The 26,963-nt window shown below is 52.1% G+C and overlaps 1 protein-coding gene across 1 annotated transcript in view; it reads right to left on the bottom strand.

The window, feature by feature from the left end:
- Window positions 1–26,963, bottom strand: part of ncor2 (nuclear receptor corepressor 2) — a 345,327-nt gene that overhangs the window by 61,124 nt on the left and 257,240 nt on the right. The window contains 6 exon segments of the mRNA XM_086011816.1: window positions 2,018–2,185; window positions 5,403–5,562; window positions 8,363–8,486; window positions 9,721–10,171; window positions 14,269–14,413; window positions 23,198–23,340. Of these exon segments, the coding sequence (XP_085867942.1) occupies window positions 2,018–2,185; window positions 5,403–5,562; window positions 8,363–8,486; window positions 9,721–10,171; window positions 14,269–14,413; window positions 23,198–23,340 (1,191 nt within the window).

Below are 26,963 nucleotides of genomic sequence, written 5' to 3'. Positions count from 1 at the left end.
CAGACTCAGTTAGAAATCTCTCCAGAACAGAACGCTGAATGCTGCAGATTTTGACAGCTCGCAGCCATTCTGCTTTCTGTGCCGGTGAGATGAGGGACTCCCGAGACCTGAAGGAAGGAAGGCTGCATTAGTAAGTAAAGGTAAGTAAAACTTATTTAAACACTTTCTACACACCAAACACACTTACCTCTGCACTCATGCACCCACCTGAACACCAGACATCTCGAGCCCTCCAAGCCCTTCAACCCGACGGTCCGCCTCGCTAACCTGGCGTGGTTTGGAGCCGTCGGGAATCCCACACATCAGGGATAAAAATAGGGATTAGGCTAAAACCTGCCTGTTAACAGGCAGTTAATTGGCACTAATCCCCTTCCCGCCTCGGGGAGGCGGCTCCCAGCACAGGTCGGGTACCCGCCTCCTGGGAAACGGGCATGGAGGTGGGTTGGGGGCGGGAAGGGTTCGTGCCCCCCGATTCTGCAATTTTCCCCCCACTCCCGCCTCCAAGGGGCTTGGGAATTCGAGCCCTTTGTGTCCTCCTCACAACTTGCTTTCCCACCTATCTTTGTATCATCAGCAAATTTGGCAACAGTACACTCGGTCCCTTCATCCAAGTCATTAATATAGATTGTAAATAGTTGAGGCCCCAGCACTGATCCCTGTGGCACCCCACTAGTTACCGTTTGCCAACCAGAAAATGACCCATTTATCCCGACTCTCTGTTTTCTGTTCGTTAGCCAATCCTGTATCCATGTTAATATATTACCCTGACCCCGTGAGCTCTTATCTTGTGCAGTAACCTTTTATGTGGCACCTTATCGAATGCCTTCTGGAAATCCAAATATACTACATCTACTGGTTCCCCCTCAAAGAACTCTAGTAAATTTGTCAAACACGATTTCCCTTTCATAAAACCAGATGGATGTAGTGTACTTGGATTTCCAAAAGGCATTCGATAAGGTGCCACATAAAAGGTTGCTCGCGGTGCTCCCTCAGTACTGCCCCTCCGACAGTGCGGCACTCCCTCAGTACTGCCCCTCCGACAGTGCAGCGCTCCCTCAGTACTGCCCCTCCGACAGTGCGGCGCTCCCTCAGTACTGCCCCTCCGACAGTGCGGCGCTCCCTCAGTACTGCCCCTCCGACAGTGCGGCGCTCCCTCAGTACTGCCCCTCCGACAGTGCAGCGCTCCCTCAGTACTGCCCCTCCGACAGTGCAGCACTGCCTCAGTACTGCCCCTCCGACAGTGCGGCGCTCCCTCAGTACTGCATCTCCGACAATGCAGCGCTCCCTCAGTACTGCCCCTCCGACAGTGCAGCGCTCCCTCAGTACTGCCCCTCCGACAGTGCAGCGCTGCCTCAGTACTGCCCCTCCGACAGTGCGGCGCTCCCTCAGTACTGCATCTCCGACAGTGCAGCGCTCCCTCAGTATTGCCCCTCCGACAGTGCAGCGATCCCTCAGCACCGCCCCTCCGACAGTGCAGCGCTCCCTCAGTACTGCCCCTCCGACAGTGCAGCGCTCCCTCAGTATTGCCCCTCCGACAGTGCAGCGATCCCTCAGCACCGCCCCTCCGACAGTGCAGCGCTCCCTCAGTACTGCCCCTCCGACAGTGCAGCGCTCCCTCAGTACCGCCCCTCCGACAGTGCAGCGATCCCTCAGTACCGCCCCTCCGACAGTGCAGCGCTCCCTCAGTACTTCCCCTCCAACAGTGCAGCGCTCCCTCAGTACCGCCCCTCCGACAGTGCAGCGATCCCTCAGTACCGCCCCTCTGACAATGCGGCGCTCCCTCTACTGCACTGGGAGTGTCAGCCTGGATTTTGTACTCAAGTCTCTGGAGTGGGATTGAACCCACAACCTTCTGCCTCAGAGGCGAGAGTGCTACCCACTGAGACACGACTGACACTTTATTATTTGAGGGATTTCAGTGAGTTTTCAGTTTTGTAATCACTTTCAGTAATACATTATGTGCGGTTACATGGCCCGTGTGTCTGCACATTTACAGCTTCCTCGGCACTGGACTCACCTGCTGTGGGAAACACTTGCAGCTCAGTGTGAGGATAGGCGGTGTGTGCGTCTCTGGGAGGCAGATGATACGGAGACACTGTCTGCCCGGGTGAGCTGTAAAGCCTCACATCCTGCTCACCACACATCTTCCTCCCCTCGAGGTTTGTAAAAAATGGCGATGGTTTGTCTAAAGAGAGAAAGTGCAACATAAGGCACAACGCGCTGCTGATTACAGATCACTCTCACTCACAGAGGTCCTCATTTCACAGCTCTCAGCAACCCCGCCCGTGAGACAACCTGCTCAGGGTCAGGTCATCAGGAGATGCTCAATGGCAGTGATTAACGGCTGCTCGCGAATCCCGGCTCCTGTCCGGGGCCACAGGCCAGGTTAACAAACTCAGTGACACCAGCGGCAGGTGACGGGTTTCGGAATATATCGCTCAGCTGGGATTTATCAAAGGGAAATTTGAGCCAATCAGGTGCAAGTGTGTTTTTTTTTTAAATTCGTTCCTGGGATATGGGCGTCGCTGGCAAGGCCAGCATTTATTACCCATCCCTAACTGATCTTGAGAAGGTGGTGGTGAGCCGCCTTCTTGAACCGCTGCAGTCCGTGTGGTGAAGGTGCTCCCACAGTGCTGTTAGGGAGGGAGTTCCAGGATTTTGACCCAGCGACGATGAAGGAACAGCCGATAGTCATTGCCTGGCACTTGTGTGGCGCGAATGTTACCTGCCACTTATCAGCCTGAATGTCGTCCAGGTGATGCTGCATGTTAGCATGGACTGCTTCATTATCTGAGGAGCTGTGAATGGTACTGAACACTGTGCAGTCATCAGCGAACATCCCCACTTCTGACCTTATGTTGGAGGGAAGGGTCATTGATGAAGCAGCTGAAGATGGTTGGGCCTAGGACACTGCCCTGAGGAACTCCTGCAACGATGTCCTGGGGCTGTGATGATTGGCCTCCAACAATCACAACCATCTTCCTTTGTGCTCGGTATGACTCCAGCCAGTGGAGCGTTTCCCCCCCCCCCGCCCCCCCGATTCCCATTGACTTCAGTTTTACTGGGGCTCCTTGATGCCACACTTGGTCAAACGCTGCCTTGATGTCAAGTGTAGTCACTCTCACCTCACCTCTGGGATTCAGCTCCTTTGTCCATGTTTGGACCAAGGCTGTCATGAGGTCAGGAGCCGAGTGGTCCTGGCGGAACCCAAACTGAGCATCGGTGAGCAGGTTATTGGTGAGTAAGTGCTGCTTGATAGCACTGTCGACGACATCTTCCATCACTTATATGATGATTGAGAGTAGACTGATGGGGCAGTAATTGGCCGGATTGGATTTGTCCTGCTTTTTGTGGGCAGGACATATCTGGGCAGTTTTTCACATTGGATAGATGCCAGTGTTGTAACTGTACTGGAACAGCTTGGCTAGAGGCATGGTCGCCGTCTGTTGCTGCTTCCCGCGCGGTGAATACAGAGCGCCAGTGTACAGAGCGCCAGTGTACAGCAGCCAGTGTACAGTGCCAGTGAGCAGCAGCCAGTGTACAGCCCCAGTGAACAGCAGCCAGTGTACAGCATCAGTGCACAGCGCCAGTGTACAGCGCCAATACAGAGCGCCAGTGTACAGTGTTAGTGTACAGCGCCAGTACAGAGTGCCAGTGTACAGTGCCAGTGTACAGCGTCAGTGTACAGTGCCAGTGTACAGCGTCAGTGAACAGCGTCAGTACAGAGCGCCAGTGTACAGCATCAGTACAGAGTGCTAGTGAACAGCGTCAGTACAGAGCGCCAGTGTACAGCGCGCCAGAGTACAGAGCGCCAGTGAACAGGGAGCGGGAGCCTCACACACAGATGTGGGCTGGGAGGAGAGATGCTGAATGGAGTCTGTGAACATCCCCACAGGACACTGTTGCAGTCAGTCTGCCCGGGTTACTCCAGCCTGACCGCCACCTGCCCATTCAGTGACCACACAATGTAAAGGAATCATTCTAATAGCAGATCAACACAAGCAGATGGAATGCAGCAAGGGCACAGGGCAAACTGTACAGATGGAGCACTGGCTCTTCGGCCCAGCATTTCCCAATGTCTGCTTCAAACAGAGTGCCCAGATCGGGAAACTGCGCACAGCGCCAGAACATTCCTCCCTACTGGATGGAAGGTGACGTGGAGCGAGCTCCTGCTCCCGATGGAAGGTGACGGGGAGCGAGCTGCTCCCGATGTAAGGTGACGGGGAGCGAGCTGCTCCCGATGGAAGGTGACGGGGAGCGAGCTGCTCCTGATGGAAGGTGACGGGGAGCGAGCTGCTCCCGATGGAAGGTGACGGGGAGCGAGCTGCTCCTGATGGACGGTGGCGGGGAGCGAGCTCCTGCTCCCGATGGAAGGTGACGGGGAGCGAGCTCCTGCTCCCGATGGAAGGTGACGGGGAGCGAGCTCCTGCTCCCAATGGAAGGTGACGGGGAGCGAGCTGCTCCCGATGGAAGGTGACGGGGAGCGAGCTGCTCCCGATGGAAGGTGACGGGGAGCGAGCTCCTGCTCCCGATGGAAGGTGACGGGGAGCGAGCTCCTGCTCCCGATGGAAGGTGACGTGGAGCGAGCTCCTGCTCCCGATGGAAGGTGACGGGGAGCGAGCTCCTGCTCCCGATGGAAGGTGATGGGGAGCGAGCTCCTGCTCCCGATGGAAGGTGACGGGGAGCGAGCTGCTCCCGATGGAAGGTGACGGGGAGCGAGCTCCTGCTCCCGATGGAAGGTGACGGGGAGCGAGCTGCTCCCGATGGAAGGTGACGGGGAGCGAGCCCCTGCTCCCGATGGAAGGTGACGGGGAGCGAGCTGCTCCCGATGGAAGGTGACGGGGAGCGAGCTGCTCCCGATGGAAGGTGACGGGGAGTGAGCTCCTGCTCCCGATGGAAGGTGACGGGGAGCGAGCTGCTCCCGATGGAAGGTGACGGGGAGCGAGCTGCTCCCGATGGAAGGTGATGGGGAGCGAGCTCCTGCTCCCGATGGAAGGTGACGGGGAGTGAGCTCCTGCTCCCGATGGAAGGTGACGGGGAGCGAGCTCCTGCTCCTGATGGAAGGTGATGGGGAGCGAGCTCCTGCTCCCGATGGAAGGTGATGGGAAGCGAGCTCCTGCTCCCGATGGAAGGTGATAGGGAACGAGCTGCTGCTCCTGATGGAAGGTGACGGGGAGCGAGCTGCTCCCGATGGAAGGTGACGGGGAGCGAGCTGCTCCTGATGGAAGGTGACGGGGAGCGAGCTGCTCCCGATGGAAGGTGACGGGGAGCGAGCTCCTGCTCCTGGTGGAAGGTGACGGGGAGCCAGCTCCTGCTCCCGATGGAAGGTGATAGGGAACGAGCTGCTGCTCCTGATGGAAGGAGCTCTCAGCTGAGGCTCCATGGCGGGAGCTTACACTTACCGGAACCTTCTTTGGCCGCTGTGCCCGGGCTCTTGGTTCTGCTCTGCGGACTGGCGCTCTGGTACCTCTCTCTCTCCAACTGCAGCTGCTGTTGGTATTCTGGATGCTTCCGCCAGTTCGGATGCTCCTGGGGTAGCTCGTACAGCATGGTGATCTGGTGCTGGGGAAAGCGAAAGCGAGGTGAGAGAGCGCAGGATTCAGGCCATCGCTGTACCGGCTGCCCGAAGGAAGCTGCTCTGATATCGAACATCAGCCGCCTTTAAAGCAACCAGGCATTCCAGATAGTAGATGCTTTGGATTTGATCTTCCAAAATTCCCTAGATTCTAGAATGGTCCCAGTGGATTGGAAGGCCGCAAATGTAACGCCGCTATTCAAGAAAGGAGGGAGAGAAAAAACAGGGAACTACAGGCCAATTAGCCTGACATCAGTCATCGAGAAAATGCTGGAATCCATTGTTAAGGAAGTGGTATCGGGGCACTTAGAAAATCATAACATGATTAGGCAGAGTCAACATGGTTTTATGAAAGGGAAATCGTGTTTGACAAATTTATTAGAGTTTTTTGAGGATGTAACTAGCAGGGTAGATAAAGGGGAACCAGTAGATGTAGTATATTTGGATTTCCAAAAGGCATTCGATAAGGTGCCACATAAAAGGTTGTTATACAAGATAAGGGCTCATGGGGTTGGGGGTAATGTATAAGCATGGATAGAGGATTGGTTAACGGACAGAAAACAGAGAATAGGGATAAACGGGTCATTTTCAGATCGGCAGGTGCTAACTAGTGGGGTGCCGCAAGGATCAGTGTTGGGGCCTCAGCTATTTACAATCTATATTAATGACCTAGATGAAGGGACCGAGTGCAATGTATCCAAGTTTGCTGATGATACAAAGCTAGGTGGGACAGTAAGCTGTGAGGAGAACACAAAGGGGGAGAAATTGAGTGGCGCCCCCTTTGGGTTGCTAACTTCGCCGGAGCGCTATTTTTAGCCCAAAAGGGAAGCGGGGCACTACTGGAACAAAAATGGCCACCCAGCACCTCGCCTTTACATAGCGCCATCCCGGCCGCAGGTAAGCCCCCCTGACCCCGTCGGGTATAGTGTCCGGCAGTAGGTCAGGGGGCGCTATCGATGATTGCGGCTGGGGCGCGAGCGGGGCACTGCGCACGGCGATGACGTAATCGCCAGCAGTGCAGTGCTGCGGGGCGCTAACTGTTACTGCCGCCGCTAACCTCCTGCTGAATTTCACGGAGGCATTGGCGGCGCGGTGCCCGGGCGCTAACAGGAGGGGAGAAGCAACCAAATTTTTCCCCCAAAGAGTGTAGAAAGGGATAGAGATAGACTAAATGAGTGGGCAATAAGGTGGCAGATGGAATATAATGAACGGAAATGTGAGGTTATTCACTTTGGTAGGAAGAATGAAAAAACAGAATATTGTTTAAATGGTGAGAAACTTTCAAATGTTGGTGTTCAGAGAGATTTGGGGGTCCTTGTGCAAGGCACACAAAGGGTTAGCATGCAGGTACAGCAAGCAATGAGGAAGGCAAATGGCATGTTGGCCTTTATTGCAAGGGGGTTGGAGTATAAGAGTGAGGAAGTCTTGCTACAATTGTACAGGGCCTTGGTGAGACCACACCTGGAGTACTGGGCACAGTTTTGGTCTCCTTATCTAAGGCAGGATATACTTGCCTTGGAGGCGGTGCAACGAAGGTTCACCAGATTGATTCCTGGGATGAGAGGGTTGTCCTATGAGGAGAGATTGTGTAGAATGGGCCGATACTCTCTGGAGTTTAGAAGAATGAGAGGTGATCTCATTGAAACATACAAGATTCTGAGGGGGATTGACAGGGTAGATGCTGAGAGGTTGTTTCCCCTGGCTGGAGAGTCTAGGTCTAGGGATCATAGTCTCAGGATAAGGGGTCGGCCATTTAAGACTGAGAAAAGGAAGAATTTCTTCACTCAGAGGGCGGTGAATCTTTGGAATTCTCTGCCCCAGAGGGCTGTGCATGCTGAGTCTTTGAGTATATTCAAGACAGAAATCGATAAATTCTGGACTCCAGAGGAATTACGGGATATGGGGATAGTGCAGGAAAGTGGAGTTGAAGTCGATGATCAGCCTTGATCTTACTGAATGGCGGAGCAGGCTCGAGGGGCCGTATGGCCGACTCCTGCTCCTAATTCTTATGTTCTTATTCGGGAAGGTTTTAGACAGTTTCATCCTACCCTGATCTGGCAACACTCCCTAAGTTTAAGTTCTTCAATCTTTATTAAGTAAATCCAGGTGTGGATGATGTGATTGTCTACAGGGAGTGAGCTGAGTGGGTGAGGGGCTGTTTTTCTCAACAACAACTTGTATTTATATCGCACCTTTAACATTGTAAAACGTCCCAAGGAGCTTCACAGGAGTGTAAATCAGGTAAAATTTGACACCGAGCCACAGAAGGAGGTATTAGGACTGGTGACCAAAAGCTTGGTCAAAGAGGGAGGTTTTAAGAAGCGTCTTAAAGGAGGAGAGAGAGGCGGAGAGGTTTAGAGAGGGAATTCCAGAGCTTAGGGCCCAGGCAGCTGAAGGCACGGCTGCCAATGGTGCAGCGATTATAATCATAGATGCGCAAGAGGCCAGAATTGGAGGAGTGCAGCGATCTCGGAGGGTTGTAGAGCTGGAGGAGATTACAGAGATAGGTAGAGGTAGAGGCGAGGCCATGGAGGGATTTGAACATGAGGATGAGAATTTTAAAATTGAAGCGTTGCTGGACTATGAGCCAATGTATGTCAGAGAGCCCAGGAGTGATGGGTGAGCGGGACTCAGTGCGAGTTAGGACACAGGCAGGAGAGTTTCGGATGAGCTGAAGTTTACGGAGGGTGGAAGGTGGGAGGTTGGTCAGGAGAGTGTTGGAATAGTCGAGTCTGGAGGTGACAAAGACAGGGATGACTGCCAGGATTCCTAGGGTCGTGTACTTACCATGGGTGGAATGGTTGCTGCTCGCTGCTTCAGCTTGTGGATGTCCAGCGGTTTCTGGGACACCATCTGGTGCATCATCCCATCACGGGTAGGGTTCAACAATCGAGGTCTGGGAGACAGGACCCTGAGCACAAGGACAAATACAATCCTCTTTACTGCTTCCACTAGACAGACAGCTCAACAATGCAGACTTCATCTTCAGATAGGAATCACTCTTAAAATAAAAATCTCTTCAGCATTTTTTTTTACATCGATTCCCTGCAGCCCCTGGTCCAGTAACATCTGTCCGGCCAATAAGCAAGACTTGCATTTCTATAGCGCCTTTCATGACCTCAAGATGTCGCAATGCGCTTTACAGCCAATGAAGTACTTTTTGAAGTGTAGTCACTGTTGTAATGTAGGAAACACGGCAGCCAATTTGCACACAGCAAGCTCCCACAAACAGCAATGTGATAATGATTAGATAATCTGTTTTTGTGATGTTGATTGAGGGATAAATATTGGCCAGGACACCGGGGATAACTCCCCTGCTCTTCTTTGAAATAGTGCCGGGGGATCTTTTATGTCCACCTGAGAGAGCAGACGGGGCCTCGGTTTAATGTCTCATCTGAAAGACGGCAGCTCCGACAGTGCAACGCTCCCTCAGCACTGCACTGGAGTGTCAGCCTAGATTATGTGTTCGAGTCTCTGTAATGGGACTTCAACCCACAACCTTCTGACCCAGAGGCGAGGGTGCTGCCCACTGAGCCATGGCTGACACCAGACTGAAATGAACAGAAGTGCGATCGGGTGGCTCTGTCACTAGTGTATGATGCTCCCTCTGTCCTCTGCTCATTCCCATTCGAGCCTCCTCCCACCCCTCTTCATCTCACCCCATCAACATATCCCTCTATTCTTTTCTCCCTCATGTGTTTGTCGAGCTTCCCCTTAAATGCATCTATGTTGTTCACCTCAACCACTCCCTGTAGTAGCGAGCTCTCGGGTAAAGTAGTTAAGGTCTGGATTAAAGGGAAGACGTAGCCTCCAGCTTCTAACAGCCATTGGTTTTGTCTTTTTGTTGCCACCTGGATTAGTATCAGTCCAGGTAGAATGCGGCCGACTCACAGGCCCCACAACCATGCGACCTCGCTCCGCTCTCAGCAGTTTCACTGTGGCTCCCTCTAAGCTCCATTCCAGAGCTGTTGCATCAAGTGTTGCTCTCCAAGTGGAATAGCAGCATTGGAAGAATGACAGTACAGGGTGCACGAGCCTGGATTTGCTGATTAGGCCTGTGTGTACTGTACGGTCACTGATTTCCGTGGACAGCACGCTGTTACAGAGGCATGTGTTCAGGCAATGATTTAGAGACTGGTTCTTACCTGGTTTGATTCGAAGTATCTGGATCCTCTACCTCATCGGCACTGCAGGTGGCACTGGAATCGCTGTTGCTGTTCGACCCTCCATTGGTCTCCGTCTGTGCGATGTCCTCAGATTCGGCTTTTGGAATCCGCTTAGCTTCCTCGACGGAAGTTGCCGTTCTCTCATCATTGCACAGTTTCTCCTCCACAGACAGATGTTCCTCGCTTGTCCCATCCTGTGACTGCTCAGTCTTAATACTAACAACCTCCATTGCTTCACAACCGTTCCTGTTGTGAGGGTTACGCTCAGAATCGAGCTTTTCGGACGGATGCTCCAGTCTGGATGCAGCATTCTCGTCTTTCCCGGAATCTTCTCCTCCAGCTTTTTCAGGATTGGCGTCGCTCATGTCTTTGGTTTTATTCCCTGATGTTGGCGAGGGGGCACTTTCTGTGTCGGAACTGTTGTTAGCTGCTGTTCAAAGGTAAGGAAGATACAGTCACACCGGCCCAAGGAAAGGACTCGCATTCTGACAGCACCTTTCACCAACTCAGGACGTCCCAAAGCGCTTCACAGCCAATGAAGTAGTTTTTAAGTGTAGACCCTGTTGTAATGTTGGAAACGCGTCAGCCAATTTGCGCACAGCAAGCGCCCACAAACAGAAAAATTCTGTCCCCTTGTTCTGGACTCTCCCATCAGGGGAAATAGTTCCTCTCTATTTACCCTCCTCCATCACCATCCCTGGGTATGTCCTGTCCCACCTGCAGGACAGATCCACCAGGGGTGGTGGCACAGTGGTATACAGTCGGGAAGGAGTGGCCCTGGGAATCCTCAACATTGACTCCGGACCCCATGAAATCGCATGGCTTCAGGTCAAGCATGGACAAGGAAACCTCCTGCTGATTACCACCGACCGCCCTCCCTCAGCTGATGAATCATGTTGAACACCACTTGGAAGAGGGACTGAGAGTAGCAAGGGCACAGAATGTACTCTGGGTGGGGTCCTCAATGTCCATCACCAAGAGTGGCTCGGCAGCACCACTACTGACCGAGCTGGCCGAGTCCTGAAGGACATAACTGCCAGTCTGGGCCTGCGACAGGTGGTGAGAGAACCAACATGAGAGAAAAACCTACTTGACCCTGTCCTCACCAATCTACCTATTGCAGATGCAAGTGTCCATGACAGCATTGGTAGCAGTGACCACCGCACAGTTATTGTGGAGACTAAGTCCCGTCTTTACACTGAGGACACCCTCCATCGTGTTGTGTGGCACTACCACCGTGCTAAATGGGATAGATTCAGATCAGATCTAGCAGCTCAAAACTGGGCAAACATGAGGCGCCGTGGGCCATCAGCAGCAGCAGAATTGTATTCCACCACAATCTGTGACCTCATGGCCCGGCATATCCCTCACTCTACCATTACCATCAAGCCAGGGGGCCAACCCTGGTTCAATGAGGAGTGTAGAAGAGCATGCCAGGAGCAGCACCAGGCGTACCTAAAAATGAGGTGCCAACCTGGGGAAGCTGCAACACAGGACTACATGCATGCTAAAAAGCGGAAGCAGCATGCTATAGACAGAGCTAAGCGATCCCACAATCAACGGATCAGATCAAAGCTCTGCAGTCCTGCCACATCCAGTCGTGAATGGTGATGAACCATTGAACAATTAACGGGCGGAGGAGGCTCCATGAATCTCCCCATCGTCAATGATGGTGGAGCCCAGCACGTGAGTGCAAAAGACAAAGCTGAAGCCTTTGCAACCATCTTCAGCCAGAAGTGCCGAGTGGATGATCCATATCGGCCTCCACCTGAGGTCCCCACCATCACAGAAGCCAGTCTTCAGCCAATCGATTCACTCCACGTAATATCAAGAAACAGCTGAGCGCACTGGATACAGCAAAGGCTGTGGGCCCTGACAACATCCCGGCTGTCGGACTGAAGACTTGTGCTCCAGAACTAGCCGCACCTCTCGCCAAGCTGTTCCAGCACAGCTACAACACTGGCATCTATCCGACAATGTGGAAAACTGCCCAGGTATGTCCTGTCCACAAAAAGCAGGACAAATCCAAACCAGCCAATTACCGCCCCATCAGTCTACTCTGAATCATCAGCAAAGTGATGGAAGGTGTCGTTGACAGTGTTATCAAGCAGCACTCACTCACCAATAACCTGCTCGCTGATGCCCAGTTTAGGTTCCGCCAGGACCTCATTACAGCCTTGGTCCAAACATGGACAAAGGAGCCGAACTCCAGAGGTGAGATGAGAGTGACTGCCCCTTGACATCAAGGCAGCATTTGACCGAGTGTGGCATCAAGGAGCCCTAGTAAAACTGAGGTCAATGGGAATCAGGGGGAAAACTCTCCACTGGCTGGAATCATAACTAGCACAAGGGAAGATGGTTGGAGGTCAATCATCACAGCCCCAGGACATCGCTGCAGGAGTTCCTCAGGGCAGTGTCCTAGGCCCAACCATCTTCAGCTGCTTCATCAATGACCTTCCCTCCAACATAAGGTCAGAAGTGGGGATGTCCGCTGATGACTGCACAGTGTTCAGCGCCATTCACAACTCCTCAGATAATGAAGCAGTCCATGCCCGCATGCAGCAAGACCTGGACAACATTCAGGTTGATAAGTGGCAGGTAACATTCATGCCACACAAGTGCCAGGCAATGACTATCTCCAACAAGTGAGCATCTAACCACCGCCCCTTGACATTCAACGGCATTACCATCACCGAATCCCCCACCATCAACATGCTGGGGGGTCACCATTGACCAGGAACTTAACTGGACCAGCCACATAAATATTGTGTCAACAAGAGCAGGTCAGAGGCTGGGTATTCTGAGGCGAGTGTCTCACCTCCTGACTCCCCAAAGCCTTTCCACCATCTACAAGGCACAAGTCAGGAGTGTGATGGAATACTCTCCACTTGCCTGGATGAGTGCAGCTCCAACAACACTCAAGAAGCTCAACATCATCCAGGACAAAGCAGCCCGCTTGATAGGCACCCCATCCACCACCTTAAACATCCACTCCCTCCACCACCGGCGCACCGTGGCTGCAGTGTGTACCATCTACAAGATGCACTGCAGCAACTCGCCAAGGCTTCTTCGGCAGCACCTCCCAAACCTGCGACCTCTTCCACCTAGAAGGACAAGGGCAGCAGGGGCATGGGAACACCACCACCTCCAAGTTCCCCGCCAAGTCACAAACCATCCTGACTTAGAAGTATATCGGCCGTTCCTTCATCATCGCTGGGTCAAAATCCTGGAACTCCCTACCTAACAGCCCTGTTGGAAGTACCTTCACCACACGGACTGCAGTGGTTCAAGGCGGCGGCTCACCACCACCTTCTCAAGGGCAACTAGGGATGGGCAATAAATGCTGGCTTTGCCAGCAACGCCCACATCCCATGATCGAATATTTTAAAAAACCCTATCAAATCCTGTCATTTTAAACACCTCGATTAGATCACCCCTTAATCTTCTAAACTCGAGGGAATACAAGCCCAGTCTGTGCAACCTGTCCTCGTAATTTAACCCTTTTAGCCCCAGTATCATTCTGGTGAATCTGCGCTGCCCCCCCTCCGAGGCCAATCTATCCTTCCTGAGGGTCGGGCCCAGAACTGAACACAGTCACTCCAGATGTGGTCTGACCAGAACTCTGTACAGCTGGAGCATTCCCATCTCCCCTTTGTATTCCAGCCCTCTGAGATAAAGGCCAACATTCCATCAGCCTTTTAATTGCTTTTTGTACCTGTCCACGGGCTTTTAGTGATTTGTGTAGTTGGACCCCTAAATCTCTCGGCTTCTCCACCGTTTCGAGTCGCTCACTATTGCACGATAATCGTAAACACCTTGCACTTGTGTAGCATCGTTAACATAGCTAAACCTCCCAAGGTGCTTCAAGGCGTGGGAGGTGAAAGCAGACACCAAGCAGGAGCTGGAGGGGGAGGGGAGTGTAAAGAGGCCTTTGAAGAATGGGAACGGTGGAGCAAGGCAGGGGGTTTCTGGGTGCGAATCCCAGGCTGATGGGTCGGCCAGAAACATTGGAGTGGGGGAGAGGGGGCAGAACAGACCCTCAGAGAAGGGGAAGGTATGAGGTGACATGTGGGGCTGGAGAAGTTTGCGGAAGTTAGGTGGAGCGAGGCCTTGGACAAGGAGGAGATACTGAGATCAACGCATTGGGAGATGGGAAGCTGGTGAGGATTGGGGAGATGTGGTAGTGGATTTAATTTGGGATCGGATGCTAGTCTTGGATTAACCGGAGATTGTGGGATTGAGCCTGGGAGGCTCGTGAAGATGATCTTGGACGAATCAATAGTTGTTGAGTGACGGGGATGTGGGGTTCAAAGCTCAGCTCAGGGTCAAACAGGACACAAAGGTTCACACAGTCTGCTTTAGCCTGAAGAAACAGCGATGGGAATGGGGGAAGGGACGGGGCGACTCTGCTGGGAATTGAGGGCGTGACTTTGACCATGCCAACATCCACACTGATATCACAGTCCTTACTCCAACCTGTGGAGATAGAAACAAGCGATCGGCCACTGCCAACCAAGGTGAACGAACCCTCTGCATCTTCCGTCATTTCCTCTTCATTCCCGCTCGCTCCAGAAGCCTCCAGATCCTCGTCCTCAGCAGCAGAAGTTGCTGAGATTTCCTCTCCCTGGGATGCCGTGATCTTCCTTTTCTTTTTCGCCGTCTTTTCTGCCTCCTGCCAACACAAACATTAATTCATGAGGGAAATTCAAAGTTTAACAGCAACCAACAGCAGAGAGAGCACAGGAGGCAGATGTAACCTCGAGATACCCGATGTGCCGGACACTCGCTCTTCATCAGACAGGTTGGAGCAGGTGTGAAATGGAAACTTGACTCATCTCGACAGAGACACAGAGTAAAGCAGAGGCCTGGCATTAGCTGCTCGTCTGATCTCTCAGCGAGGGTTTGGGGGGCAGACCAAGGAGGAAATCTAACTAAACTTGAGTGTCAGGGTGAGAGAGAGGAAATCGACCCCTCGAGCCTGCTCCGCCATTCAATCAGATCATGGCTGATCTTCGACCTCAACTCCACTTTCCCGCCCGATCTCCATATCCCTTAATTCCCCTAGAGTCCAAAAATCTATCGATCTCAGCCTTGAATATACTCAAAGACTCAGCATGCACAGCCCCCTGGGGCAGAGATTTCCAAAGATTCACCGCCCTCTGAGTGAAGAAATTCCTCCTCATCTCGGTCTTAAATGGCCGACCCCTTATCCTGAGACTGTGCCCCCTAGTTCTAGACTCTCCAGCCAGGGGAAACAACCTCTCAGCATCTACCCTGTCAATCCCCCTCAGAATCTTATACGTTTCAATGAGATCACCTCTCATTCTTCTAAACTCCAGAGAGTATCGGCCCATTCTACACAATCTCTCATCATAGGACAGCCCTCTCATCCCAGGAATCAATCTAGTGAACCTTCGTTGCACCGCCTCCAAGGCAAGTATATCCTTCCTTAGATAAGGAGACCAAAACTGTGCCCAGTACTCCAGGTGTGGTCTCACCAAGGCCCTGTACAATTGTAGCAAGACTTCCTTACTCTTATACTCCAACCCCCTTGCAATAAAGGCCAACATGCCATTTGCCTTCCTTATCGCTTGCTGTACCTGCATGCTAGCTTTCTGTGTTTCTTGCACGAGGACCCCCAAATCTCTCTGAACACCAACATTTGAAAGTTTCTCACCATTTAAAAAATAATTCTGTTTTTCTATTCTTCCTACCAAAGTGAATAACCTCACATTTCCCCACATTATACTCCATCTGCCACCTTACTGCCCACTCACTCAGTCTATCGATATCCCTTTGCAGACTCTGTGTTCTCCTCACAGCTTACTGTCCCACCTAGCTTTGTATCATCAGCAAACTTGGATACATTGCACTCGGTCCCTTCATCCAGGTCATTAATATAGATTGTAAATAGCTGAGGCCCCAGCACTGATCCTTGCAGCACCCCACTAGTTACAGCCTGCGAACCTGAAAAAGATCCGTTTATCCCTACTCTGTTTTCTGTCCGTTAACCAATCCTCTATCCATGCTTATACATTACCCCCAACCCCATGAACCCTTATCTTGTGTAATAATCTTTTATGTGGCACCTTATCGAATGCCTTTTGGAAATCCAAATATACTACATCCACTGGGTCCCCTTTATCTACTCTGCTAGTTACATTCTCAAAAAACTCAAAAAATTTGTCAAACACGATTTCCCTTTCATAAAACCATGTTGACTCGGCCTAATCATGTGATGATTTTCTCAGTGCCCCGATACCACTTCCTTAACAATGGATTCCAGCATTTTCCCGACAACTGATGTCAGGCTAACTGGCCTGTAGTTCCCTGTTTTTTCTCTCCCTCCTTTCTTGAATAACGGTGTTACATTTGCGACATTCCAATCCGCTGGGACCATTCTAGAATCTAGGGAATTTTGAAAGATCAAAACCAATGCATCCACTATCTCTTCAGCCACCTCTTTTAGAACCCTAGGATGTAGGCCGTCAGGTCCAGGGGATTTGTCAGCTTTTAGTCCCATTAGTTTCTCTAGTACTTTTTCTCTACTTATATTAATTAAGTTAAATTCCTCACCCTCATTAGACCCTTGGTTCCCCACCATTTTTGATATACTTTTTGTGTTTTCTACTGTGAAGACAGATACAAAATATTTGTTTAACATTTCTGCCATTTCCTTATTCCCCATAACCTTATTCTCTGCTGCACTGCTACCGTTAAACTCTCTGTCCCTTCCTGTCACACTCTGCTTACTTTTACCCAAATCGCTACACTGCTCTATTGCCCTGGACTTTCTCTTTAGATTTCTAAATTTCCCCTCACCTGACCCGTCTTTTTTAGTTTAAAGCCCTATCTGCTGCCCCAGTTATTCGATTCGCCAGGACACTGGGCCCAGCCCGGTTTAAGTGGAGCCCGTCCCGATGGAACAGCTCCCTCTTTCCCCAGTACTGGTGCCAGTGCCCCATGAATTGAAAGCCCTTTTTCCCACACCACTTTTTGAGCCACGCATTTAACTCTCTGATCTGCTTGACCCTATGCCAATTTGCGTGTGGCTCAGGCAGTGATCCAGAGACTGGTGCATGAATCTGCTGCACGGCTCAAGTACTCTCCGCCGAAGCCCAGGAAATTCTCGCTGCTTCTAATTGCTGTAAATTTCTGGTTGTGCTTCAGAGAAATACAGCATTAAATGACAGCCTCCCTCTGCTCTACTTAAAAGATGGTTTTGCATCTGTAACTTTGTGACAGTTTGAACTGTGACCCCACAGAGTGTATATCTGGAGTGTATATAAAATTCTTGCTTCGAGCTCAGTCCAGGGGTGATCGTCCCCTGGTGCCTCTCACAGTAAGGCAGAGGATGCACTGCTCTATTGGGACAGGCCATTATACCAGGCAAAGCACAATGCAGGTTGTGTCCCTTTAAGGTTTGTAAACAGAGTTGCTCTGGATTATTCTGCTACTAAGGAGCTGTGCTCTATAAAGCCACAGGGGGGAAAATTCAGTTGTTTTGCGCCTCCCATTAGTGCCCTAAGAGGGCGCAATGCAACTAGCGCCCGGGCGCGGCAATGTTAGTGCCGCTCGCGAAATTGATCAGTCGTTTTGCGGCGGCACTAAACACTACCACCATGATCTCCTGCGCCCGCAGATCGTGACGTCAGTCGAGCGTGCAACACCTCGGTAGCGCCCTGGACCGGATATTGAGTCTTGCCCCCTGCCTTAGCGCCTGCTGCTAGGAACGACAGGTAGAGGGGAATGTTTTCAAGTCGGGAAGGGGCTGGGGGAGCGCTATTTAAAGGCGGGCACTTCCTGCCTTTTCTTGTTGGCAACATTTTTGGTTTTAACGCTGTCCTAAGGAGCGTTGGCCCTCAGCATCACTTTTGAGGTTCCGAAGCGCCGAGCTCTTTCCCTAGGCCTGTCCATTAGTGCTTTCGAGGTCTCTCCAGGCCGAGATTCCAGGCTGCAATGAGCAGGGAGTGGCTGGCCAGCAAGATGGCCCGTCCCCTTTAAGAACTGGATGGCGCCAGTCTGTCTGGCTTCCATGGTAACGGACATCGCCCGAGCTTCGGTAGCGTTCTGAGGTAGCGCCTCGCTCCCCGACGTTTGCACCTTAAGAGAGGTGTGTAGCGCCTGATTTAGCGCTCAAATCACCTCCGGGGGCGATAGAGGCCAATTTTGCAGTCGGAGGTGATAATTAGCACCGGGCGCTAAACTTTGCACCCGGACGATATTAACGCCCCAAAATGGGCGATACCCAACTTTTCCCCCACAATGTTTAATTGTTTTATGGAAACACTTTGGGAGCTCACAGAGTTTAATTGTTTTTTGGGTCAAGAGAATCTGCAGATTGGAATGTGATCGGCAGATTCAGCCTCCAGCTCAGAAACATCCAGCATTTTAAGAGTGTTTTGTATCTGTAACAAAGTGTGAAAGCTGCCATGCACTTGATGCACTGTTCTTAATGTATTAGACAGAGAGAGAGAGAGAGAGAGAGAGAGTGAGAGAGAGAGTGAGAGAGAGACAGGCAGACAGATAGAGAGAGACACAAGAGGGAAAGAGGGAGAAAGACAGAGAGAGAGAGACAGAGGGAGAGAGAGAGAGAGGGAAAGAGAGAGAGACAGGGAGGGAGAGTGAGATAGAGAGAGACAGACAGAGAGAGAGACACACAGAGAGAGACAGACAGAGGCAGAGAGAGAGACAGAGAGACAGAGAGAGAGAGAGAGTGAGAGAGAGACAGGCAGACAGATAGAGAGAGACACAAGAGGGAAAGAGGGAGAAAGACAGAGAGAGAGAGACAGAGGGAGAGAGAGAGAGAGGGAAAGAGAGAGAGAGAGACAGGGAGGGAGAGTGAGATAGAGAGAGACAGACAGAGAGAGAGACACACAGAGAGAGACAGACAGAGGCAGAGAGAGAGACAGAGAGAGAGAGAGAGAGAGAGACAGAGGGAGAGCGAGAGAGAGAGACAGAGGGAGAGCGAGAGAGAGAGAGAGACAGAGGGAGAGAGAGAGAGAGAGAGACAGAGGGAGAGAGAGAGACAGAGGGAGAGCGAGAGACAGAGGGAGAGAGAGAGAGACAGAGGGAGAGAGAGAGAGACACAGGGAGAGAGAGAGAGACAGAGGGAGAGAGAGACAGAGAGAGACAGAGGGAGAGAGAGACAGAGGGAGGGAGAGGGAGAGGGAGAGGGAGAGAGAGGGAGAGAGAGGGAGAGGGAGAGAGAGACAGAGAGAGACAGAGGGAGAGAGAGGGAGAGAGAGGGAGAGAGAGGGAGAGGGAGAGAGAGGGAGAGAGAGAGGGAGAGGGAGGGAGAGGGAGGGAGAGAGAGGGAGAGGGAGGGAGAGGGAGGGAGAGGGAGAGAGAGATATTAATCAGCAACATGGAGAATTAGGGAAGAATCAGCATCTGCTCCGGCCCAGCTTCTGGATCACAATTACCAGCAAGAACAGAGGAGCGAACCGATAACACTGGGAGGAGAATTTCTTTGCAGGAATGAAGTGTCGAGGACACGGTGAGCTGTAAATCGGAGAGCTCAGCGAGTGGCAGTGGTGGAACAACCAATATATTCGCCACAATCAAACTTCCTTTGATTAAAGCCACGTTTCTGAAATGCTAATTGTCACATTCTACCTGACAGTCACACTCACTGATAACAAGTAATAGCACTAATCAATAATCAATAGAAGCAGTCACATGTTGTAATCAATAACAATCATCCGAGTCAGCAGCCAGTGAGCCAATCCCCACTGCATCCCTCATTCATGGTGTTCTGGTTCCCAGCTGACTCCGGCTCTGATGGGAAGCAGTAACGGCAGACACTCAGTGAATCCCAGCTCACCGGAGGCAGCTCCACCAGCCCTGCCGTCACATCACTGCAGTGAGGAGGAGGACGGGTCACCGTGTAGCTGCCGCGACATTGTCTGGGTGACTCCACTCATTAACTGATGACCCAATCTTTCCCCAGACCCTGGGCAGCAGCATGTGGATTTAACCCTCGCACTGCCTCAGTACTTTGTGCCAAGAACTGAAGGGCCGTTAATTTAATGGGCGCGGCGTTTAACCCCCGAGTGCCCAGGTCTGTTTTACCTGAATCTCAGGCGCTGGGGATAAGGTTATGATTCAGGAGACTTGACCTATTGACCACGAGAAATTTCTTGCAAATGTTTAATCGGGACGCCCCCCTGCGGAGACGAGGCTTCATTGTACAAAGCAGCGTATCTCCCCCTCATAGTCTCTTAAACCTGTCAATGTTATGGTCAGAGCCATGGGCAAAACCCACCAGCAGCACAAAGAGCAGTGGGCTCATTCTGTCCCTGCCCCAGCACATCGCACTCTCGCTGAAAGGCAGCGAAACACCATCACCAACATCACCTCGGAGTGAAATAAAAACAGACAATGCTGGAAACACTCAGCAGGTCAGGCAGCATCTGTGCAGAGGGAAACAGAGTCAATGTTTCAGGTCAGTGACACATCATCAGAGCTGGAAAATACTCGAATGGCTTTTAAGCAACTACAGAGCTAGGGAAAAAGGGAAGGAAAAGAGCAAAAGGGACGGTCCGTGGAAGGCAGGAGAGATTAAATGGCAAAGGTATGATTGTACAAGGCGAAAGGAGATAGCAATGGGACAAGTAAAGAAACAAAAGATGGGTCTAGAGGAGGTGAAAATGGGAATATCAGAATCATCACCAGCAACTTCCGTCTGAAAAAATGGGAGCAGGTGGTTATTGTCTGAAATTGTTGAACTCAGTGCGAGTCCAGAAGACTAAAGTGCTTAATCGAAAGATGAGGTGCTGTTCCTCGAGCTTTGGAATTCTCTGCCCCAGAGGGCAGTGAATGCTGAGTCTTTGAGTATATTCAAGGCTGAGATCGATAGATTTTTGAACTCCAGAGGAATCAAGGGATTGTGGGCTAAAAATTGAGTAGCGCCCCATTTGGGGCACTAACTTCGATGGGGCGCTACTTTAGCACCCCGGAAAAATTTGCGCCCCCGCACCGGAAATTGAGTGGTTGCGCCCCAAGAGGGAAGCGGGGCGCTACTGGAAGCGTCCCGCATCCCTCCTGGGGCGCTGCGAGTCAATATTGCGGCGCTACGTGCTGCAGCGCCACGTCGCACAGCGGTATTGCAGGCCTTCCTCCCCTTCTTAAAGGGGAGGGGCCTTGCGCAGCGCGACCCGGGGCCCAGCTGGGTCCCCGGGGATCGGGACTGCCGGCAAAAGAGCCCGGCACTCAAGAGAAGTGCTGGGCTCTCGGAGCGCAGCCGGCACTCTGCGGGGGGGGTTCAGGAGGCTGGGGACAGGAGCGGGGTCAGGCGCTGGCAGGCAGCCAGCAACAAAAATGGCCGCCCCGCACCTCGCCTTTAAATAGCGCCTCCTCGGCCGCAGGTAGCCCCCCCCCCGACCCTGTCAGACATAGCGTCCGGCAGTAAGTCAGGGGGTGCTCCCGAAGATCGCCGGCGGTGCAGCGCTGCAGGCTACTACCGGTTAGCACCGCCACTAATTTCGCGGGAGGTGTGGGCGCCGCCACGCCCAGGCGCTTGTTGCTTTGCGCCCCATTAGGGCACTAACGGGAGGCGCAAAGCAACCCAATTTCTCTGGGATGGGGCGGGAAGGTGGCGTTGAGGTCGATGATGAGCCATGATCTTATTGAATGGCGGAGCAGGCTCGAGGGGCCGTATGGCCAACTCCTGCTCTTATTTCTTATGTTCTTATGTTCTTCCGTTGTGCTTCGTTGTAACAGTGTAGGAGGTCGAGGACAGAGAGGTCAGAGTGGGAGTGGAGCGGAGAATTAAAGTGACAGGCGACCGGAAGCTCGGGGGCAACCTTACGGACTGAACGGAGGTGTTCCGCAAAGCGGTCGCCCAATCTGCGTTTGGTCTCCCCAATGTAGAGGAGACCGCATCGTGAGCAGCGAATACAGTATACTAGATTGTAAGAAGTACAAGTAAATCGCTGTTTCACCTGGAAGGAGTGTTTGGGGCCCTGGACGGTGGGAAGGGACGAGGGAAAAGGGCAGGTGTTGCATCTCCTGCGCTTGCACAGGAAGGTGCCGGGGGAAGGGGAAGGGGTGTTGAGGGTGATGGAAGAGTGGACCAGGGTGTCGCGGAGGGAGCAGTCCCTTCGGAATGCTGAAAGGGGAGGGGATCACGTTGGAAGTGGCGGAGGATGATCCGTTGAATGTGGAGGCTGGTGGGGTGAAAGGTGAGGACAAGGGGAACCGTATCGTGGTTCTGGGAGGGAGGGGAAGAGGTGAGAGCAGAAGTGCGGGAAATGGAACGGACATGGTTGAGGGCCATGTCAACCACAGTAGAGGGGAATCCTCGGTTGAGGAAAAAGGAAGACAGGTCGGAAGTACTTACGTGGAAGGTGGCATCGTCAGAGCAGATGTGACAGAGACGGAGAAACTGGGAGAATGGAATAGAGTCCTTACAGGAAGTGGGGTAGGAGGAAGTGTAGTCAAGGTAGCCGTGGGAGTCAGTGGGGTTATAATGGATATTAGTTGACAGCCTATCGTCAGAAATGGAGCGGAGGGGAGAGGAGAGGGGAGGGGGGAGGGGAGGGGAGGGGAGAGGGGATGGGAGAGGGGAGTAGAGGAAAGGATAGGGCAGGGGAGGGGAGGATAGGGCAGGAGAGGGGAGGGGAGGGGAGGGGGGAGAGGGGAGGGGGGAGGGGAGAGGGGAGAGGGGAGAGGGGAGGGGAGAGGGAGGGGAGAGAGGAGGGGAGAGGGGAGGGGAGAGGGGAGGGGAGAGGGGAGGGGAGAGGGGAGGGGAGAGGGGAGGGGAGAGGGGAGAGGGGAGAGGGGAGAGGGGAGAGGGGAGAGGGGAGAGGGGAGAGGGGAGGGGAGAGGGGAGGGGAGGGGAGGGGAGGGGAGAGAGGGGAGGGGAGAGGGGAGGGGGGAGGGGAGGGGGGAGGGGAGGGGGGAGGGGAGAGGGGAGAGGGGAGGGGAGAGGGGAGAGGGGAGGGGAGAGGAGAGGGGAGAGGGGAGAGGGGAGAGGGAGGGGAGAGGGGAGAGGGGAGAGGAGAGGAGGGGAGGGGAGAGGGGAGAGGGGAGAGGGGGGAGGGGAGGGGAGAGAGGGGAGAGGGGAGAGGGGAGGGGAGAGGGGAGAGGGGAGGGGAGAGGGGAGGAGAGGGGAGGGGAGGGGAGGGGAGGGGAGGGGAGAGGAGGGGAGAGGGGAGAGGAGGGGAGAGGGGAGGGGAGAGGGGAGAGGAGGGGAGAGGGGAGGGGAGAGGGGAGGGGAGAGGAGATGGGAGAGGAGAGGGGAGGGGAGAGGAGAGGGGAGGGGTGAGCGTGATCACAAACTGCGAGCCAAGATCACATTGGATCTGACCCGTGAGTTATACCCATCGATACATTGTACAAACACAACTGGACTTCTGCTAAAACCTCATCAACTCTTCCCTTTCCAGCACAAGGATTGAAGGAAGAGGTGGGAGGGGTTGGCGTGGGTTCATTCGCTGCCTTCATTCCTTACCATCTTCAGTCTGTGTTGCTGTAGAAGAGCATCCAGGTTATGGCGTCTTTTGTAGTTAAAGTAGAAATTTTTACACTGAGCTTCAGTCTTGGAACTCACCATCTTGGCAATGGCAGCCCAGCCCCGGCCATGCTGAACTAGACCTGAAGGGGAAGGAATGAAAGATTAGAATCTTCGGCCTATGAAATCTCCAGATTGCAGCTCAAAACAAACACAAAGAAAGCTCAAAGAGGAATTCATTGTGAAGCAAACGTCAACAAAAAATAACTCAAATATTAATTGTTAAAAGGACTAAAGACAGTCAATGATTTAATGTTATACACCCAAGCTGTTAGATATTCCCCCAAAATACTGCCTGAATTCACTGCTACAGCTGGATCCTGGGCTCCTTTGACCAGGATTTGTCCCATGGTCCCTACGCACTCTGCCACCTCCACATAGACACTCAAAGTGGCCAAAGGCCTTGATAGGAACAGGATAGTTTCAGAGCTCCAACTCGCTTCCTCTCACTCCAGAATCCCAGTCCGACCTTCTTCCCGTTACAACATCTAGTCAATTCTTCAATGAGGCTGGTGTCTCACCTCAACCTCTGACCCCACTGACCCCCACCTTCCTGGTTCCAGCTCTTGCTCGCCTTCTGTGTAAAGAAATATTTCCTGACATCTGTCCTTAACTTGCTGATCACAACATTTACTAACACAATCTGCAAGCTGTAGCCTTGCAGAGAACAGGACCCGTGAAGATGAGAAGTGACAGAGGGAGGTTTGACAACAGTCTTGAGACTTGCTCACATGATATGAATGCTGAGACATCAATCAGCTGAGTGGAGCCGCAAAGAGTCAACGGATTCTTCACTTATAAAGCAGAACTGGTTTCTCTCTGGCACAGATTTTGCTAGAAATCAGTTTCATTTCAGCATGCTAACACGATTCCTATATTTAAAACGGGAGATAGAACAAGTCCAGGGAACTATAGACCAACTAGCTTAACATCGGTGGTGGGAAAGATAATGGAATCCTTAATCAAAGATATAGGAACATAAGAAATAGGAGCAGGAGTCGGCCATTCGGCCCCTCGAGCCTGCTCCGCCATTCGATGAGATCATGGCTGATCTGATCATGGCCTCAACTCCACTTCCCTGCCTGTTCCCCATAACCCTTGACCCCACTGTAGTTCAAATGTCTGTCAATCCCCGTCTTGAATATATTCAATGACTCCGCCTCCACAGCTCTCTGGGGTCGAGAATTCCAAAGATTCACGACCCTCTGAGAGAAGAAATTCCTCCTCATCTCCGTCTTAAATGGGCGACCCCTTATTCTGAAACTATGCCCCCCTAGTTCTAGATACCCCCACCAGGGGAAACATCCTCTCAGCATCCACCCTGTCAATCCCCCCTCAGAATCTTATGGGGGCTAAATTCGGTTGATTTGCGCCTCCCATTAGCGCCCTAAGAGGGCACTAACAGAGCGCAAATCAACTAGTGCCTGGGCACGGCGCCACTAATACCTCCTGCGAAATTCAGCGGGAGGTTAATGGTGGCACTAACCGTTAGCGTCGCGCCGCCGGCGATGACGTTATCGCCGTGCGCAGCACCCCAGCTGTAACATTGGGTGGCGCTCCCTGACTTACCGCCAGATGCCATGTCCGCCGGGGTCACGGGGGCCTACCTGCGGCCGGGGTGGCGCTAGTTAAAGGGGATGTGGTGGGCGGCCATTTTTGTTGCTGGCCGCCTGCCAGCACCTGCCCCCGTTGCTGTCCCTGGCCTCCGTGAAGCCCCCCCGCGGGGTGCCGGCTGCTCTCCGTGAACCCGGTGCTCCTCTTGATTGGTTTGCCGGCACTCCCGATCCCTGGTGACCCAGCTGGGCGCCGGGTCATGCTGTGCCAGGCCCCTCCCCTTTAAGAAGGGAAGGCCTACAGTACTGCAGCACCACATAGCACCGCGGTTTTGGCTTGCAGCGCCCCAAGAGGGACGCGGGGCACTTCCAGTAGCGCCCCATCTCCCCCTCGGGGCACTACCTGGGAAAATCGGCCGCGGGGGCGCTAACTTTTTCGGAGGGCTAAAAGTAGCGCCCCAGTGAAGGTAGCGTGAAGGTAGCGCGACCCAATTGTTACCCCCGTATGTTTCAATAAGATCTCATTCTTCTAAACTCCAGTGAGTATAGGCCCAGCCAACTCAACCTTTCCTCATAAGACAACCCCTTCATACCAGGAATCAACCGAGTGAATCGTCTCTGAACTGCCTCCAATGCAAATATATCCCTCCTTAAATAAGGAGACCAAAACTGTACGCAGTACTCCAGGTGTGGTCTCACCAACGCCCTGTACAGTTGTAACAAGACTTCCCTACTTTTATACTCCATTCCCTTTGCAATAAAGGCCAACACTCCATTTACCTTCCTAATTACTTGCTGTACCTGCATGCTAACGTTTTGTGTTTCATGTACGAGGACCCCCAGATCCCTCTGTACCGCAGCATTCTGTAATCTCTCTCCATTTAAATAGTATTTTGCTTTTTATTCTTCCTACCAAAGTGGATAACCTCACATTTTCCCACATTATACTCCATCTGCCAAATTTATGCCCACTCAAATTTGGCTATAATACACTCACTTCCTTCATCCAAGTCATTAATATAGATTGTAAATAGTTGAGGCCCCAGCACTGATCCCTGACCACGGGCCAAATCTGAAGTATTTAACCTAAAGGGTGTGACTGCTTCCTGGAACAAAGTGTCCAGGTTAATTTCTCCCTCCCTGATGTATCGCAGTGTCCGAAACTTGGACTCCAGCTCATCAACTCTCAGCCGAAGTTCCTCGAGTTTCAGATACTTACTGCAGATGTAGTTGCTGTGGATCACACTGGGGTCCACAAGTTCCCATATGTTACAGCTGCAACACATCACCTGCCCTAAAAATAGCAACACCGGTTCATAAGGCCATAAAAAAGCAAAGAACTGGGATTCATATAATAGAAAAACATCTAGAAATTGAAAATATAGTAGAGTAGCCAGCACAGTTTCCAAAAGGGAAGGTCATGCTTGACTAACCTTATTGAGTTCTTTGAAGAAGTAACAGAAAGGGTAGATAAGGGTAATGCAGTAGATGTAATATATTTGGACTTTCAAAAGGCCTCATAGTCGACTCATGACTAAGGTCAGAACATGTGGAGTCAGGGGACAAGTAACGGAATGGATAGCAAGTTGGCTACAAAACATAAAATAGAGAGTAGGTAGCTACTCAGGACTGGCAAATGGTGGGAAGTGGCGTTCCACAAGGATCGGTGCTGGGACGACTGTTGTTCACTGTTTACATAATCGATTTGGACTCAGAAATCAGAAGTACAACTTCAAAATTGGCCGGGGGGGTGGGGGGTTAGTTAATACAGAGGAGGACTGCAACAAAATACAGGAAGACATAAATAAACTTGCAGAATGGGCGTGTAATTGGCAAATGAATTTCAACATAGGTAAGTTTGAGGTGGTACATTTTGGTAGGTAGAATAAGAGGCCACATACTGCTTGGAAAATAAGTTGTCTAAATGAGGTAGAGGAACAGAGGAATCTGGGGCTATAGATACCGTCAGGAACGGTGGCATAGTGGTAGTGTTACTGGGCTAGTAATCCAGAGGCCTGGACTAATGAGCCAGAGACATGAGTTCAAATCCCACCACGGCAGCTGGGGAATTAAAAAAAAAATTCAGTTAATAAATTGGAATAAAAAGCTAGTATCAGTAATGGTGAAACTATTGCATTGTTGTAAAAACCCAT

This window comes from Somniosus microcephalus, chromosome 19 (assembly GCF_052327205.1).
Source record: "Somniosus microcephalus isolate GS21.2 chromosome 19, FLI_Smic_1.0, whole genome shotgun sequence".
In the NCBI taxonomy this organism is placed as follows: Eukaryota; Metazoa; Chordata; class Chondrichthyes; order Squaliformes; family Somniosidae; genus Somniosus; species Somniosus microcephalus.
The sequence above is the reverse complement of the archived record's forward strand: the minus strand, read 5'-3'. Positions and strand labels throughout refer to the sequence as shown.